The sequence below is a fragment of the Phyllopteryx taeniolatus genome, chromosome 14 (assembly GCF_024500385.1).
Source record: "Phyllopteryx taeniolatus isolate TA_2022b chromosome 14, UOR_Ptae_1.2, whole genome shotgun sequence".
Classification (NCBI taxonomy): Eukaryota; Metazoa; Chordata; class Actinopteri; order Syngnathiformes; family Syngnathidae; genus Phyllopteryx; species Phyllopteryx taeniolatus.
The window spans coordinates 22,174,626-22,193,662 of NC_084515.1; the positions used below are offsets into that span (position 1 = coordinate 22,174,626).

Below are 19,037 nucleotides of genomic sequence, written 5' to 3' on the forward strand. Positions count from 1 at the left end.
TTCTTACTTTAAATCAAACCTGAAACATTGTCATATTAATGATAAAACATATTGTAAGTAGTCATCAGTTCAAGCTTTATCCACTTAGTTTGTCAGCCACCGCTAGTCCGGCGCTGATTATCATCAAAAGTGCGTCTACGGTATATCTGATTTCAATACAATTTGTTACATTGTTTAAAGTTATTGGTGGAATAACCCAGCCAACCACTAAAAGTAGACACTTTATTGCCCCTGAAGGAAATTCTGGCACCTGCATCTTGTCTATTTAAAACCATGACAATGAATACATTCTCATTTCAAAATAAAATACCAATCCGTTTACATCAACAGCTTTCCCAGACAGATTCTTAATCATCACAAATGCTGATAATTACACAAATGATAAGTTGGCTCACAAAGTGCTGATCACAACGGTTATAATTCCTCAAAATATATGTGTGACTTTGTTCAGTGGTGTTATGCACTGTGGCTTCTCAAACTGCATTAAGGTTGAAAAATCCAAGCGACATTATAATATGTATATGTAACAATAGCGTGAGTTGCATAGATAATAGTGTTACAGATACGACAATAAAAGTACATTCCAGGATATTACTCGGAATAAAATAAAAACAGAAAACATCTCAGCAACATGTATCCCACAAAAGAAGTGTGTACTCTTCAGTGCTAACCATCAAAGTGGCCACTCTCCTAAATCCCTAAATATTGCTATGTTCGAGTCAGACGGCACAAAAGGTCACAAAATTGCTCTCCTGAAGAAAAGCACTCTGGCAATGTTATGTCAACATATATCAGTGATGTGACAGATTTCATCAGGTCAGACAAGGTGAAGTTTTAGTTGACTTTTACTTCAGCAGACTAGATTAAGTGGCACACCCCTCTTGGGTTTGTAAGGCGTTGTCCTCTTAATCATCTTGATGCAGTCTATGATTGGACAGACACTCAGGCATAGAGTACATCCAGTACAGCTGTCATTTACAAATGGAAGATGGGTCTCTGGGTCGAACGTTATAGCCTGTAACGAGAATTAGCAAATTCCATTGAGGCGCAGAGTGCATCTTAAATGTGATTTGTGAAAATACACATGATAACGGGACAGTGACACTAATAGTCAACATACTAAGAGTCATACTCCATCTTGCAGTTGTGAGAAGTCTGTACACAGCCAATTTTCAACACCGCCAGAGGACATTAAGTTACCGATGTTGCTTGAGAAAAATACATTGTTTTTTGTTTTTAAGTCTGCTAAATTAACCTTTGCTACATCAATCCGTTTTCTACCGCCTACCCTGTTCAGGGTCACGGGTGAGCTGAAGGGTCACGGGTGAGCTGAAGCCTCTCACATGGGCTATGAGCAAGTCTTCGATTAACCTAGCGTGCGTGTTTGTGGAATGTGAGGGGAAAGCAGAGTACCCAAAGAAAAGCCACGTCAACGATGGAGAGAACATGGAAATTGCATAGAGAAGTGTACGGACTAAGATTCAAACGTAGAACCTCTGAGTGTGAGGCAGACGTGCTTACCACTCATATCACTGCGATACCCACTTCAGCTACATGTTAACGGGATTTGGTTACGGAAGGGGTCACCGACGTGGTGCCCACGGGGACCTGGTAGCGCCAAAAGATCACATGAGTAGCCTACGGGCCTTTTCGGAAACTATCTCAACAGTAATGGAACATGATGGGATGTGCTTTCCTCGGAATGTTGTCGACGTGATCGTTTCAAAATGTAATCCAAGACTTAGCTGTAAGAAGCAAGAAATGGTGCTGTATAACGATATTTATTTGTTTCCTACCTTGTTAAATCATTGTTGATTATGTGGCATCATTACATTATCATATCAAACCCTTAACCTAAGAGCTGTAAGGCACACGTGCTAGTCAATTTTCCACAGCTCTGCTAATTCAAAAATTGGATTTAGAAAATCTATAGGTAAACAAGGGCTGAAGATATAGTATATACAGCACTTGACCTCGAATGACAAAGCAAGCATCAAAGTACAGTAGAAGTACTGATATACCTGATAGCCAGAGTCGTTGCAGGACATGTAACATTTCCCACAGTTGATACACATCTCCTCATCTATCAGAGCCTGAACCTGATCGGTAGGAGCAATCGAATAGCATAATTAGACGAAGATTCTAAAGAGAATGGATTAATTTTTGTCTACATTTTAAACGCTAGATGTGATTACATTTAGCATTCTTCTAAACTTTTATCTCATTTCGACGCAAGTAAGCAATGAATCGTTTCATACCTGTTCCGTATTGTTAAGTTCGTTGTAGGCTCCAATGTGGCGCAACGCTCTTGCTATCACATCCTGCAAACAAGATCATAAACATACACTCATGCAAAACCGTGCATTTATACGAGTGTACATAAAGCTTTGCTTTGTTTTCATACATATATATTTTAATAGAACAAACCAGACAACAGCTTGTCTATTGTGTGTGTGTGTGTGTGAGTGTGCGCACCATACCTTGACAGCTGGAACTGTTTTTTTAGGTGTGTTCATTTTAGTGACATTGGCTTCCATCACATCGACACCACCAGCATCTCTGAGCTGTTTCTTATACTCTGCAATGGCCTCTGTCCTCTTCTGGAGGTATGGTCCAAAACTCGGGAGACTCTACACACACGCACGCACACGCACACACACACACACACACACACACACACACGCACACACACACTGCTCAAAAAATGTATTAGACCACCTGTCATGAAAATGGTACCAAAAGATACCATCCACATCATGACTATTTTTTCATTCTGCTGACCTTGACATTTTAACATTTTCAACAGGAATGAGGAATTTTTAACGGAATTCACCTTTTTATACCCAAATTTTAGGCTCACTGGGCTGAGAAGTCTGAAATTAATCGAGTATAACATGAAACAACTCAAACATCTTAAACCAATAATGCTCTAATATTACATAATGTACCTAATCTCGGGTCTGAATGACTACAGGCCTGTCGCTTTGACATCTGTGGTCATGAAGTCCTTTGAACGTCTTGTGCTGGACCACCTCAAGAGTGTCACAGGTCCCCTGCTGGACCCCCTGCAGTTTGCCTACCAAGCGAACAGATCTGCGGATGATGCAGTCAACATGGGACTGCACTTCATCCTAGAACACCTCGACAGTGCAGGGACCTACGCGAGGATCCTGTTCGTGGACTTCAGCTCAGCGTTCAACACCATCATCCCTGAACTCCTTTCATCCAAGCTTCTCCAGCTCAGCGTCTCACCTGCCATCTGCCAGTGGATTTACAGCTTTCTGACGGGCAGGACACAGCAGGTCAGGCTGGGGGAGGCCACCTCATCCACACGCAGCATCAGCACTGGGGCGCCCCAAGGTTGTGTCCTCTCTCCGCTGCTCTTCTCTCTCTACACGAACGACTGCACCTCAGCGAACCCGACTGTCAAACTCCTGAAGTTTGCAGATGACACCACTGTCATCGGCCTCATCAAGGACGGTGACGAGTCTGCATATCGACAGGAAGCGGAGCGGCTGGAGCTGTGGTGCGGCCGACACAACCTGGAGCTGAACACGCTCAAGACTGTAGAGATGATCGTGGACTTCAGGAGGCATCCTTCGCCACAGCTGCCCCTCACGCTGTCCAGCTGCCTTGTGTCAACCGTCGAGACCTTCAAGTTCCTGGGAATTACAATCTCCCAGGACCTGAAGTGGGCGCCAACATCAACTCCGTCCTCAAAAAGGCCCAGCAGAGGATGTACTTCCTGCGGCTTCTGAGAAAGCATGGCCTGCCACCGGAGCTGCTGAGACAGTTCTACACAGCGGTCATCGAATCAGTCCTGTGTTCTTCCATCACAGTCTGGTTTGGTGCTGCTACAAAAAAGGACAAACTCCGACTGCAACGGACAATCAAAACTGCTGAAAGGATTGTCGGTACCCCCCTACCCACCCTTGAGGACTTGCACGCTGCCAGAACTAAGACAAGGGCGTGCAAAATCCTCTCGGACCCTCCCCACCCTGGTCACCAGCTCTTCCAGCTCCTTCCCTCAGGTAGGCGCTACCGATCAATGCAAACTAGAACTAGTAGACATTCCAACAGCTTCTTCCCTCTTGCAATCAACTTCTTGAACAGCTAACTTACAATTCCATTACAACAAGCTGGCAATTTTTTGACTTGAGTTCGTTGTCACATTTCTGTATTATGTATTACTCGTGCACTCACTGTAGTTGTCTCGCCGTGCTGCACTATTTGCATATAGTGGCCACTCATGCCAGAGTAGCATCTGCTCCATTTGCACACTGATTGAGGAGTATCTGTAACATTTGCACAACCATTGTCCCAGATTATCGCAGTACTCGTCACTTTAAACCGCATACACTCCTTGAAGTCTCAGTGCCCTCTGAACAATGGTCATTGCACCGGACTATTGCGTTATTAGCCATTCGAACTGAGGACTCTGCATCTTTTTGCACAATTGTTGTTTGTTGTTGTTTTTTGTCAATGTCTTTATGTCTCCAAAGTGTTCTGTAAATTGACTGTCTGTTGTACTAGAGCGGCTCCAACTACCGGAGACAAATTCCTTGTGTGTTTTGGACATACTTGGCAAATAAAGATGATTCTGATTCTGATTCTGATTCTGATTCTAAGAGTAAATTTGTTCATAGATGAGAACACATGAAGGGCCTCGAAATGTATTAACCATTGTGAATTATTTTATGATGTATTCTCAACACATGTATTTTTATGTTACATTAAGAAAAGTACTTCTATTTAACTTAACACATGTGGCTGTGGCCAGCACGGGCATTTATTTTAGTTTTTAAAAAAAAAAAAAAATAGGGCTACAAAGACTGGGTATTAAAGGAGGTTTGTGTTTTTTTTATTTCAGTTAATGTCCATACTCAGCACTGTCAGCATTGCATTTTATCTTTGTTCAATTCACTGGCGAGCTGCATGCTGCTGTGACCCTATTTTTAGATCTACTGTATCTGCAGCCTGCTCACACAACCACAAATCGTGGTTACAGCGCTTGTTGCACCCGCATTAATTTTTTTCTGAGGGCAGGGGTCTATTTGAGGACAGACTATTAATTGAGAATTGGCCTATGGGTCACTATTTTAGGATATACGGTAATGAAAGTACAGTAATGGGGGTTTAACTGTTGATTATGATTACTATATCACAATATACCTGTCCAACCAGTTCTTCCAACCTCGGAATGGGTTTTCCCTTCTGATGTCTCTCTGTTGGAGGAGACTGCCCATCCCAGTCCTTCATGTCAAGGCTCTTCAAGTACAGCAAAGTCTTCAAACCTATGCACACACAGATCAAACACTATGATGGATTTCAAATCTTACAAAACACGTTAAAGCAGTGCACATACAGATATACAGTTACATACCCACACAGTAGTCCTCAATCAATGTGAAGTCTTGGTTCTGAACGGCACTGCACACCTTTTGTTATCAGACAAAAGCAGGCATTGGGACGAGTAGACACTATGGCTGCTTTTTGAGTTCAAATGGACAACATATGCCTTACTATAAGGCAATAAAACCACCTGACTTATTCCAGCAAACCAGCAAGTAAATGCATGATAATACTGGAAAGGTTATGATGAAATTGGACGAAAGAAAAGCACATTAGCACAAACATTGTCTCAGTGATATTGTCACCTGTAGCACTGAGGCACCAGCATGAAGAAACTGTAAACCGGTTTCTGCTGAGTCAATTCCCCCAGTGGCCAAAATTGGGAAAGCGGGAAGTGCTTTGGCAATGGCTGATACAGCTCTGAGAGCGATTGGTCTGATGGCATTACCTGCACAAATGGTTAACGACAATACAATACAGTACCAGTGATTTAATTGTTTCGAGTTGTGTTTGATAGTCTGTAACTCCCAAAAAATTGAGAAAAGACTAAAAAGTTGGTGTTTTGGCTTCATTATGGCCCAATAATGAATTCGGTTTCGATTAGGACATGGAGCTGGAATTCTGAAGTTGAGCCATAATTTCCAAGTACCATTCTAGTAGACTTTAGTAAATTTGAATTCTCAAAGGATGTCTGCTGGTACAACTTTAGCTTGGTTCATGTATTGAAAATGGGTATTGCATTATGAAAAATATGTCAGGTGCCTTAAACAGCAAATGGAAACTAAAACACTTGACAAGTTTGTTGATATGTATCCTGTATGTGTCTTTACCTGATACCCCTCCATATGTGGTGCGCTTGCCAGCGCCGACACTTGGCCAAGGTGATCCATCTGCCTTCAGTCCCATCATACCTGAAACTGTGTTCGTGGCTGTAACCCCATCTGCTCCACCTATAATACAAATATTGTATACATCCAAAAATAGTATTTGTGTTATGGAGTATAAAATGATGCGTCGATCTAGTATATAGTGGTCTACACAGAAGTAACAATTATTATTGTTATTAATATAACATTAGAATACATGAATATGAAAATATGTGTTTACCTTCATAAGCAGCCTTGGCAATATCGACAATGTTGGTAACATTTGGTGTCAATTTGGCAAAGAATGGGATGGAAGCAGCAGCTCGCACCCAGCGACAGATGTTACGGACCAGCACAGGGTCCTAATGTTAAAAATACACTGAAAATCACCAACCTTTCCAAAGGGTGACTATTTACTTTAGTTATATGTGTACATTTGTATATGTGTGTGTGAGAGGGGAGAGGGAGAGAGAGAGAGAGAGAGAGAAAGAGCGAGAGTGTGAGAGAGAGAGAATATGTATATGTAAGATAATAATTTAGCATAAGGGGAAAAAAAGTGAACTTAACATCTTTAGTTAGGTCAACCAACTAGCTTTTAATATACCAATTGCATTCAGTTAAATGTCCCATATTTTGGCTATTTAGACCTCCATAGAGAGACTCTCTAACATGGACTTAGTAGAAAAGTGTCAATTCCATTTAAAAGAAAAACAAAAAAAACAAACACCTTGGTTGGCCCCACTGACAGCTACTTCTGTTTGACCCAGTTTTGTATCCAAAATATTATATTTGGCTAAGACCGCCCCCATTCCTCTGATTGGTTGGCTCCGTGTAGAAGAGCCACTTGTGAGACCTCAGGTGTTTGCTATGTTGACAGCGCTGGCTTGAGTCGGGAGTGGAAAGGGAAGGCGGAGATCTTTGCTCGTGACGTAGATAGGCTCGAGAAATTCGAATGACCTGATTTCAGGCCTCTCGGCAGAAAAGTGTCTGGAACTCAGAATGCGTGTACGATTTTAATTCATATTTCACGTTTGCTGAGACACCATAGAGCCAATATTACATCCCAAATACAAAAAAAAAGTTGGATTGGCAAAATATCTCCCCTTTAACGTTCTATGTTAATACAACTAAAGGGTTTTAGTTCTTCCATGTGTAAAAACTCCAGTCAGTTAAGGCAACAAGTTTCCACATTGTTGTTTAGTAAATTCAAATAAATCTATGGCTATGAGTGTGGAATAGACTAAAGGGAAAAAAAATATGAATCTGAATTAAACATTTCTTTTCATATACCCATTGCATTCAGTTAATGTTCTATGTTAACACAGCCAAAGGTTTTTAAACACTGCAGCCAGTTAAGGCAACGGGTTTCAATGCGATTGTGATAAAGTCAACTAAGTTGGGTTAAGAGTGTACCTGACCACAGGCCAGCCCCATGCCTCTCTCTCCCATTCCATGAGGACAGGACAGATTCAACTCCAATGCATCAGCACCTGATATCTAATGACACATAGAGTACATGTCCATTTTATAACCAAAAAGAACACATAAGATAACCTTTATTAGTCCCATAATAGGGTAATTTGCAATATGTACTGTAACTGTAAGACATCTGTAGCATGTGTATAAGGTGAACACACTTGGGTTAGCTTACCACAGCCATCTGAGCCAATTCTGTCCAGTCTTCCTTGTTGTAACCGCACATGATGCTAGAGATCACAACCTGATTGGCAGACAAATAAAACTGTTTTTTTCCAAAATCTATCCCAAGACAAAAGCAGAGCGCCTCAAACTGAAATGTAATGATTAGTAATAAAAACGTACATTGTTTGGAAAGTCTTTCTTAAGCTCAGCAACTGACTGACACCAGTAGGCTGCTGTCTTTTCACTGATCAGCTCAATGTTGAGGAATGATCCCTGACCTGGTCCGTACACATGACCGGAGGTGGTACCGCGCACAATACGAGGAGACACATTAGTAACCAGGTCCTGCAGAGACAGAGGAAAATAATCTTGCTTATGATTACAGTTCATACACAGCTCACTGCAACATTATTCTGCGCAATAAATATACTGTATGCATAATTCAACATTGGGAAGCAAGTATGTAATTACTTTATCCAGTCCAAATGTTTTGGTCAACGCAAAACCCCATCCTTGTTCGAAAGCTCTTCGGATCATAGCTGCGCTGGTGGTGGGAGGGGCAGAGGCTAGGCCGAATGGGTTGGGAAACGTTATCCCACAAACCTCAACGCTGATGTCCACTTGATCAATAGCACTGTAGAACAGTGGCATCTTTGGAACCGTATCCACTGTTTGGCCATAGAGGGACTGCAGAGTGAAAAGAGATTGGATCTTTGAAAAAAAAAAAACAATCTTAAAAGTATCTTGTTACATTCGCCCGTAGCTTTTGACTTGCTCTCTGCTGCACAGAAATGGAATAAGTTGCCAACAAAAGTGACATCAGCCCCAAGTGTCAATGTTTTTAATTCCGGGTTCAAAACTCTTATTTTTTCCTCACGTTTTTTAGAGCATGTCCAGTTTTGATGTTAATGATATTTCTTGCACTTTATGCTGTTTTAATTGTACTTTTATTTTATTATCTCTTTATTTTAAATGTTTATAAGCTGGTTTTTTTCTTTGTTTTTAAATGCTTTTAATCATGTAAAGCACATTGAGTTACTTTGTGTATGAAATGCGCTATATAAATAAATTTGCTTTAATGGGCCAAATTGTAGACTAAATTCGAGTCAATGGGCGTGGTCTTCTCCACTTCCCCTGTCCCTTAGACACCCCACCTGGGTATTTAACCCTTGGCTTCCGCCTTTTCTCCCTCTTGGCTCTCTTTTCGTCCTAGCTGACATCCTCAGCTACGGGGCGGCTTCAGCCAACCCCTCCCCTTTTCCGCGTCCTTCATTGCCACCACGTGCTCGACCGACCCCGGACCGCGACGTTGGCGGCGCTGTCCGATCTATGAAAGCCGACCTTGATCATTTTCCCAGCCTGGATCTGATGGCGGAGGCCCCAGGAAGTCACTCCTGCCACTCGTAACAGTTATGCCTGCAGTTGAGAGCAAGAGTGGGTCCCGCAACAAGTTCAAATGGCAGGAAAAGTTACGAGCGCACCCTAACGGGACAACAACTTTCTTTCTGCATCTTTTTAGTTTTCCTGTTATTCATCCTTTTTCCTCGTCTCTTTTCCCTCCTGAGATGCTCGGCGGCAGACCATCCCCAGGGCCAACTGATCTATGGTCGTGAGTAGAACATGACAATCGTTGTCAGAATGTACAAAATTAGTGCCTAATAATTTTGGGGTAAAATACCAGCTTCACACAAGCTCCAACTTTGTACTAGCTCAACACGCTGTTACCTATTCACGCTGATTTCAAGTCCAGCCACCCACGATGTCCTAATTTCCTCTACGTATGCCTATTTTTCTTTCTATTACCATTATTATTATTATTTTTTTTTTTTGTAAAATCCCTCTGCACTGTTGCCCTGTAGGTTTCCCTTCAAATTTCACTTCCTGTTGTGTTTTGTGTGTTTGAGTGGAAAACTGCTGTAATCAAGAACTCTCATTTCATAAATGTAGCAGCCTTCTAGATAATAGAACCGGAAGTGAACGCAGGCGTTCGCTTTCAGGCGTATTTTTTTCTAAATTAATTACGTTTTTATCCCAAACAAATATACGCTACAGTTGTTATCGCTGTTGTAGATCCTAACATGGTGCAATTACAAGAAGTAGTACATACAAGTAATTACAAAGCTAAGGTATTCATGCAGACTTTTCAAAAGTAGTTCATATTACATTGCAACATTTGGTAAAATATGCAAGTCCTATGAGTTACCTATAATTCAGTGAAAAGTGTTACGTGATAATAATTACAATTAAGAAATGGCCTTTTTCTTTAGTCATTATTCACTGATTTCGCTGACGTAAAAAAAAAAAAAAAAAGATTGAATGTAGTAGCGGTTGACCCACATAGTACCTGTATGTATCTATGAATATGCCATGAGGCCTGTTTGCCATCATTGACCGATTCCACCGTGGTGTTTGCCAGTCCAGCAATGTCTCCTCCAGCAAACACCCAAGGCTCACTGGTCTGCATGGTTTCTGTGTTGACCTCCGGTGTACCCCAACGGCTCAGCTTGACTGAAGACATTGCTTCCCTCACTGTACTCAGAATAAACATGCATCAAATACAAATAAGTATATTCAAATTAATTACAAAAAAAAAAAAATGTAGAAACAGCAAAATATATCACGTTGAGAAGACATTAGAGTTTGATTACCTGTTGGCTCACTGAGCATGGAACCAAAAGCACTGATGATGTAGTCTGCCTTCAACCTCACAACTTGGTCCTCATCTTCCAACCAATGTCCATCCTCTGTCTGCTCAGTGCGACAAAACTGCAATGCGGCGATGTGCCCATTCTTCACGATGACTTCTCGGGGAGAGAGGAAGGGGAGGAATTCACACCGCTCCTCCTTAGCCAACTCCATCTGACCAAAACAAAAAAAACGAGCATTCATCTCTCTCTCTTGCTCTCTGCCTATCTCCAAGTCCCGTCCTGCGTGGACATCCATACCTCCTCAGGGACAGCCCTAATGTTGGTGAATCCCTTCCTGAAGCAGACAAACACTTTCTTGGCTCCACAGCGGAGGGCAGAGGTTGCACAGTCGAAGGCAGTGTCGCCAGCACCCAGGACAATCACCACTCCTCGTAACTGAGGGAGGGACGAGCGACACTGGCACATCCCTGGAGGGAGAGAGATAGGATGATGGAACACTAGGCGCGGTGGGTGTGTACATGGGCGTGTACTGCAAAACCTTTCTTGCTGGCTGTGGCCACCATGGGCAGAAAATCTTTGGAAGTGAAGAAGCCTTGATCCATAAATAAACCCTTGAAGATTTCTGCTCTGTTGGCCTGGGGGAGACCTGAAGTTACACACAAACCAAAATTACTTTTATTTGACTACTGATTCAGGTACCATTAAAAAGATCCAATATGTTACTAATCTATCGCCCATATTTACTATCTGAAACAATGCTTAACGAAACATCGAAACTCACACAGTTCGTGTCTATACACATGTATCACTGGTATTAACGGGAATCAAATGCATTAAACACATCCGCTTGTCCTCATCAGAGTTGCTGCTGAACTGGAGCCTATCCCGGCTGATTTGGGGCAAGAGGCAGGGTTCATCCCCGACGGGTTGTCTGTCAGTCTCAAGGCACGAAGAGACAAACGAGCCTTTACACTCACATTCACACTTATGGACAACTTAAAAGAGTCTCGAGAGAATGTTTTTGGAAGTTGGAGCATCCACAGAAAACCAATGCGGAATCTTTAGGCATGGGTCATGACGTCTAGTTCAAAGTGCAGCCTGCATTAAAACGATTTTTGATAAATAAACTTTACAGAGTATTATTTTTAACCAAATACAATATTTGAATTCTTAACCCTTGATAGCACACTCAATGAAATAACTGGAAATTCAAACCTTTAATACCAGAAAAGGATTATATGTTGTCATTATAGACATTTCAATGTCGATTTTAAAAAAATAATCAGGTCATCTTTATCATTATTTTCATAATATAGATATACAGTACACATACCAGAATAATATGTTGCACAGAACTTTTTTTTTTAATTGACTTACAGTAATTATAACCTCTTATAACCCATTTTTTCAAGTCTAAGTTACCACATACGTATCATGCTCTGGTTGCCTTAAAGCAATTCAATTAAATTTCTCTACGTATGAAAAATACTGACATTTTCAGGTTGCCTGAACATCTGGCTCTTGTTTTTTTTTTCCCGGAGAAAAAACTTCATTTAAATTCAAGCAGACTGACCAATTCCAATGAAGATCGCCTTGAATCCGTCTTCTCTCAGAGAAGTCAGAGTCATTCCGTCCATTCCAAGCCCCTTCTCACACACCACCTGATATTGTGCACATATACAAATACATGTGCACAGAACGCCTGCTAGGTGGATCACAAAGCACCATTTCTTTAAGAATTAAAGCTAAATTATTTATACTGAGTAGGAAAGACAGAAAAAAGTCAAGATTTAAATGTGCAAAAAGAAAAATACTGTACTTTAAATGTATACAGTACATTTTAAACCCTATAACTTATTTACTGTTTCTCTTTTGTGTGTGTTTCCATCAAGAACTAGTATTACAAAAAAAAAAAAAAAACATGAAAACTAACACTGTCACTTAAGACTGCTTAATGTGTCGTTTTAACAATAGAGATTAGATTTAAGATGTAAAATCTCATTTAAAATGTACAAACGCTTAATGGGGTACTTGATGTAAAACAAGAAACAAATGAGTTTCATCCAGTAGCTGATTTTCTTCTCTATCCAAGATCTCATTTCAGGTGGCCGTCTAAAGTTTTATGCCTTGGTGGAGGTCTGCACTGTCCAAAAGCTCTTTACTGGAAACGCTCATGAGCTTAGTACATACAATACACGCAGTTAGTAGCGCTCATACCTTGACCCCTAGGTCCTTCATCAAGTCTACTTCAAACTGGACAACCTCATAAGGAAGGCGGAACTGGGGGATTTCTGCTGTACTGCATGAGAGCACAAACACAATTGTTTTCCATTACATTGTTGATACAGTCTGTTTCCTGCAATCTAACTGGGCAAATACATAAGATTATGGATGTTTTCTTTAAAACCTGTGCTTTGTTTTGACAAGCATGCGTCATATACATGGAAGTATGAAAACTAGCCTGAATGGAAAAACTAAACCTTTAGAGGTCATTTAATTGAGATATTAATATTATATATTAATTGAGTACTTAAATGAATGAGTTGCTTGTAACTAGCCGTGTACCATAGTGTGTACTATATGCTCTCAATAAATACATCTCACACCTGACTACAATGTTCAACAGCAGTATACAACTGCCAACATATGGCACAAGAGAGCATCCATATACAATGAATGATGATACCTTAGCCCTCCAGTGTATTTCTGTTTCTCAAATATGGTAATGTTATCATATCCGAGGCGGCCGAGAAAGGAGGCGCAGCTAACGGAAGCGGGGCCACAGCCAATCAGAGCAATAGGCGCATGGTAAGACTGTGGCATCTCATCAGGTGGTGGCAGCTCAGGATTTCGGATCTGAGGGATGCCCATCTTACTAAACACCTGTGAAGATACACATACAGTACATCATATTGCAAGATTGTCGACAAATCTCCATTGAAATTCTCAACACTCAAAAGCAAGCAAAGAACACCTGTGGTAAATATTTTGAGTTACAGGAGACTGTTGAGACTCGCCACTGTTGGAGAATAATGTTAGTTGGATGAGTTGGGGTGGTCCCCATGGATATCAATGAATCAATTTGACACAATTTTATCTATACAATAGAAAAACTCCCAATGAAGAAAAACAGGAGAAAGAGCCACTGCCAGTGAGCTATAATTCAATATTTTTAATATTGTTACAAAGGCATAAAACTGCATTGCACACTTGTTGCTAAATAAAGCAGACACATATAATTAGAGAGTCTCATGTACGTCCATTCAGTGTATAAATGATTTTGTATTTTTTGCAGCTTTGTGTTTGTTGTACCTCAGTAGCAAACTGCTGCAAACCTCCGATGTTAATGGGACCCTCCTCAGAGGCATACAGGTTGCAGCCCCCAACACACAGCTCTGATGTGGGACACACCATTCCACAGGTCAGACCAAGAGGGTTGTCAGACAGGATGGCCCGTGCTGCTCCATAGTAGTTCTGACAAATAGAAAAACATAAATAGACACATGGAGAAAATTCCGTCACAATTATTTGAGTCTCGTATACAGTGGGGGGATTTTCCAAGTTTGCCCACTTACAAACACTTCTGAAAAAAAAACCCATTAAATTCCCAACTGTACTTTAAATGCACCGTACTTTTTACTTTTACCTGAGTATTTATGTGAAGAAGGATCAATACTTTTACTCCGTTACAATGATCGACATGCCGTTCGCTACTTTTATTTATTCGTTCTTGCGTGTGCGCGTCAATTTTTAGACTCCATCTTCGACTTCCGCATAGGGCGCCCGTTTCGCCAATCAAACGTGAACACTAATGTCATTTGACTCCAATTTACAAATCGGACGACACAAGGCAGTCACATGACCGCGCACGTAGCCTTTGCGAGCCAATCAAAATGACTCATTTGGGGGGGGGGGGGGGGGGGGGAAACAGCCAAGCGAGTGTGTTTCCAGACCAAAAAAACAACAGCTTTGTCATGAAGCTCTTCAATTGTGACTGCCCAAACTTGGATATTTCAGCCCACTTCTAACTTGAGAAAACACCTTACGGTAAGTTGCAGATGTTTTTGCTGTTGTTCTGGCAGTGGATGTGGCAAAGTTAGCACACCCACACACACACACACACACACACACACACACATATATATATATATATATATATATATATATATATATATATATATATATATATATATATATATATATATATATTTGTTTTATGTTCATGCTTTCATCTAAAAAAAAAAGAAAAATAAACTTACAACTTACTCTTTGAGTAGTTTTTTCAGAGTACTTTCTTACTATTACGCAAGTAAATATTTGGATGACTACTTTTGACTTTTACTTGAGTAATTTTATTCTCAAGTAGCAGTACTCTTACTTGAGTACAATATTTGGCTACTCTACCCACCTCTGGTATTAGTCCTTATCCAACTGGTTATGCACAGAAACATGATTTAAAAGATTAAGGATTTGGGGAGGAACTTTAAAGACCAATGGACCAAAATCCCCTGTACAAATACAAAAACCAAATATCTGACCTCTGTGTTTGCTTAACAAGGGCTTCTCCACCAAGTAGCTGCTCATGTTTTGCTTCTGTATCAAATACTTGTTTTCTGCCAATACAATTCAAAATTGATGCATCACTTTTGTATAGATGTGTTTTCTTTCTTGACTCTCTGTTCAAATATACTAGCCTGAAAAACTACAGGCAGCTCTTTTATTTTTAAGGGGGTAAACTTTCTAAACTAGCTGGGGATCATATAATTATTTCCACCTATTAATTTCTGTTGGCATTAAACAGTGTGAGTAGATTCACACTGAGTGTGTGCAGTACCTTATTAGAGATGCTTGTAATAAATGACTTGATGTCCAAGTTAGTGGGACAACTCTTCTGACAGGGAGCATCCACACATTTCAGACACCTAATCACAGAATTGACACAGTTGACACTCAGCGTAGTCAGGTGGTGCTAATCAAATTGTATAGTCGGGCCCATTGAAGTGTTGACTTAGTCAAATGTTCTTTCACAGCAGCTCTTTCGATATTACATGGAGCAAAAACATAGGCAGGATCCTGTGAACTGTCACATGATTTCATATTGTTAACACACTGTCGATGTTAGAACTTTTTTTACTCTCACCTCAGAGCTTCTCGAAGGGCTCCACGCTCGCTCAGGGTTGTGTGCTTGATATCATCAAAGTTGTTCTCCAACTTCACACAGGACTGGAAAAAAAAAAAGAGTTAAAATTACATGACGGAAATGAAGATAAACTGACAAATAAACAAAGCCATTTCAAATGTAGGCGAATAGATTCACACTAGATTCATCAGTGTACCAGTGCTACATCGGGCTCTGTTTTCATGACTGGTGTAAATCCAGCGCGGAGGCGGGTTAAACTGGGTTTTCATAATTTCACAGACATGCACAATCAGCATATTTAAAAAAGTATTAACTTGTGGAAGTTAATAAACCTGACTTAATTCACCACCAATCAAAGCGGCTCCTCTCATTCCCTTTAAATGCGGCGCAATGATAGTCTTGCATGGAGTAAGAGTATCTCTGTGGACGCAGTGTTCCATGTACTGTATGACTGGAGCATTGTCACTGGTCTTGGCCAGTCTAGCAACAGACAACATGAGCGGGTACCCTTATTAAATACAGTACGAGCTGGTGATAACCGCTGTTGACTTAAATATGTCCGCGGAACTTATGTATCTTCCCCCACTCCTGAATGTTTGTGTCCTCTTCCCCTCATAGCTGTGTGCCAGCCAGTGGGATGATTTTAAAAAAAAAAAAAAATAATAATAATAGCAATAATGCATTTAATGAATTGATTTCCAGAATGGTTCAGAGGATGCTGTTCACATATTTAGGAATGAAATACACTGTATCTCTCATCCACCACACGTCAGCGGCGCTCACTTATCTGTCTGCCTACGCCCCTGTCAAATTCAACAAAATCGCATTAGACCTGTGGTCCACCTACTGCACCGGACTTGGACGTCTGAACAGGCGTAAGTGACTTTCAGCCACCAACTTGTCACGTGTGCCGGGCGCATGTCAAAGGACACACCCTGGTTGCGCAGGTTTACCCAGCTTGATGCAGAACGGTCTGCCAAATCGGCCAACACGCAGCTTGCCTTCTGCTTGCACGAAAATCGAGATATGACAGTTTTTGCACGCGCCGCAATTGTGCAGTCCATAAAAATGGAGCCCATAAAGTCAAGCAGAGATAGACATACATCACAGCCCCTGTCAGGATTTCGCTTCCAATGTTGCTTTTCCTTCTTCTTGTTCTCTGTGGACATGATCTCGCCGTGAGTCTTGACCCTTGGATTCAGAGCCAAGATGCTCTAAAAAGTACATGTCAGTAAGTCAAAAGCAACCAATCATTCATCTCAGCTCATACAGAAACTCTGTTAATGACACACGTACACTTTTGTGCCATGTCCAAATCTGCTTTGTGGTACGTATTTTTCTATTGCATTTCCTTGAAAATGCACGCTACACACTCTTGATTTGACTGCGCTCCAGCATATTCTAACACACAAAATGTGACTTTGTTTGTCATTGCTTTGTTTACGGTGCTGTCTGCAGCCGGGTTGGGATTTGCAAGTGGGAATCTGTTCTCAGTTGCCTTAGATAGATAAATAAAGGTTAAAAAATAAAAAAAAAGAATGCTGGTCAGAAAATAAAAAAAGAATGCTGGTCAGAAACACACATAGTACCTTTCCTCCTTCCATCTGGTGTTTTTTAAAATGTAACATTGTATTCCTGCATTACATCCTTTACTAACATCCCTGTTATCTGTCTTTATGGCAAAACACGGACATTATGGAACATTCTGAGAGGTTTTCTTGTTTGAATGGCTGGGGTCGAGTAGATAAGATATTGAGGAGCTGTCAGGTCACTGCACTGAGGTTGTGCGAGCTGCGGTTACATAATAGGAAAAAATAAATAAATAAGTAATCGCTTCTATACCACAATTACCTGCAAGGAAATGAAACATTTCAACACGACATGGTTAAAAAATAAAAACAAAAATAGTTCAATAAAGAAATGGAGTCGAATAAAAAATGTAATCATTTACACTGACATTAGTTGGGCTTCCTATCAATTTAGATTTTAAGGAGTTCCTATACCTGTAAATTATTGTGCAATTTGTCATTCGTTTTACTGACATTACTTTTTTGGGGGGGGGGGGGAATTTTGGATAACAATTAACTTTGTCACCTTAAATAAACACTAACCATTTAAAATATACAATACTTTATGTCTTGTCTTTTTCTTTTTGGGGTGTGTTTTCTGTAATTTTAATAAATGATTAATTGACAAGGGTTTTGGAAAGAAGAGGGTCTTGTTGAATAATTGCTGAATATATTATGTACATATATGCACATTGGTTTAATCGAATAGAACGTGGCTGCGATTTCAAGAAGGCTCATATGAGGATGTACTGTATATCAAAGCACATCTTCACAATATACTAGCGCCAGTGCAATTCTCATCATCAGCTTTCAGAATACAGTAGCTGGTCATGTGATGTGACATGTTTATATGTTTCTTTATGGCGACCAAACACATTGCTCATTTTAAAATACACAATATTGGTTAACTGTAAGTATTACTGCAATTTAACATGGATTAACATGCGGGTCTAGTCTTTCACAGTATTGCTCCCCTAAGATATCTATATGAATATGAATAAACTATATTTTCATGTTTTTAAACCATCTGTTGTTGTGAAGGAAGACCACCTCCCCTCACCTCAGTAGATGTTTCCATAAAATTGATTACCCATCCGCATAGAGAATTAGGAAATGATCGCACGAATTGTTAGACTGAGAACACACACATTCACACATTGTATTGGTCTGAGCACAATGTTGTATTCATGTTTTATACACACATAAGCATATTATTTTCTTCATTCTTTAAAATTGATGTGCCTATTACACCTGGTGTGTTGTCAGTTGTACCAGGCTATGGATATTCAATTGGTTGATCAAAGTCAACATAATGAAGAGAAACGTCAAGAAGTTACCTCAATATCTGGAAGCTCTTTACTTAGCATGGCACCTCCGTTCTCTGTGTCAGCAGCACCAAACATTTCCTGTAGTTTCAAGCCTCTCCTGAAGATTCTGTAAATTGGAGAGCTCCTCAGCCTTATCAGCGTCCTGTTATACAACAGTCATTAGATACCTTTTCTCTACTAAAGTTGGCAATCTGAACTTCTGGGTGGAGCTTATTGGACTCTTCAAGGCTCAAAGTTTAGCACTGCTGACCAGTGGTCAGATTCAAATGTGCAGTGCACCAGTGGTCTGGATAGATTAAACAGTAACCATAGTAGACTGCCAACTCCACAATGGGTACGGAAAGTATTCAGACCTCCTTAAAAATTTTCACTCTTTGTTATATTGCAGCCATTTGCTGTGTGTACATTAATGAGGGAGGAAAAAAATGAACTTCAATGATTTTAGCAAATGGCTCCAATACAACAAAGAGTGAAAAATTGAAGGGGGTCTGAAT

At 40.5% G+C, this 19,037-nt stretch overlaps 1 protein-coding gene across 4 annotated transcripts; it reads right to left on the bottom strand.

Moving 5' to 3' along the window:
- Positions 1 to 208: 208 nt before the first annotated feature.
- On the bottom strand, positions 209 to 18,817 carry dpydb (dihydropyrimidine dehydrogenase b). 4 transcript variants are annotated; one of them, XM_061796537.1, is made up of 25 exons: positions 18,553 to 18,732; positions 16,751 to 16,861; positions 15,648 to 15,730; positions 15,342 to 15,429; positions 13,820 to 13,981; positions 13,194 to 13,390; positions 12,725 to 12,806; positions 12,081 to 12,168; positions 11,046 to 11,153; positions 10,805 to 10,974; positions 10,508 to 10,718; positions 10,204 to 10,388; positions 8,331 to 8,546; positions 8,040 to 8,204; positions 7,870 to 7,938; positions 7,632 to 7,715; positions 6,460 to 6,580; positions 6,183 to 6,302; positions 5,658 to 5,800; positions 5,384 to 5,438; positions 5,173 to 5,294; positions 2,481 to 2,630; positions 2,259 to 2,321; positions 2,022 to 2,099; positions 209 to 1,015 (listed from the first exon to the last, which is right to left on the bottom strand). In XM_061796537.1, the coding sequence occupies exons 1-25, from the start codon at positions 18,616 to 18,618 to the stop codon at positions 851 to 853; spliced, it is 3,102 nt and encodes a 1,033-aa protein (XP_061652521.1). In that variant the 5' UTR covers positions 18,619 to 18,732; the 3' UTR covers positions 209 to 850. The 4 variants fall into 4 exon arrangements, 2 of the variants coding, with proteins under 2 accessions (XP_061652521.1, XP_061652522.1); XM_061796538.1 differs by lacking the exons at positions 15,342 to 15,429; positions 18,553 to 18,732 and having other exon boundaries at positions 16,751 to 16,799; XR_009791687.1 differs by lacking the exons at positions 209 to 1,015; positions 2,022 to 2,099; positions 2,259 to 2,321 and adding an exon at positions 3,253 to 3,795 and having other exon boundaries at positions 2,494 to 2,630; positions 18,553 to 18,808.
- Between the last annotated feature and the right edge of the window lie 220 nt (positions 18,818 to 19,037).

Coding starts and splice junctions, on each gene's coding strand:
- dpydb (XM_061796537.1), bottom strand. CDS start 18,618: ATGTTTGGTGCTGCTGACACAGAGAACGGAGGTGCCATGCTAAGTAAA. Junction 10,975..11,045: donor GGCCACAGCCAGCAAGAAAG/GTTTTGCAGTAC, acceptor CTCTCCCTCCAG/GGATGTGCCAGTGTCGCTCG. Junction 2,100..2,258: donor AACTTAACAATACGGAACAG/GTATGAAACGAT, acceptor CCTACCGATCAG/GTTCAGGCTCTGATAGATGA.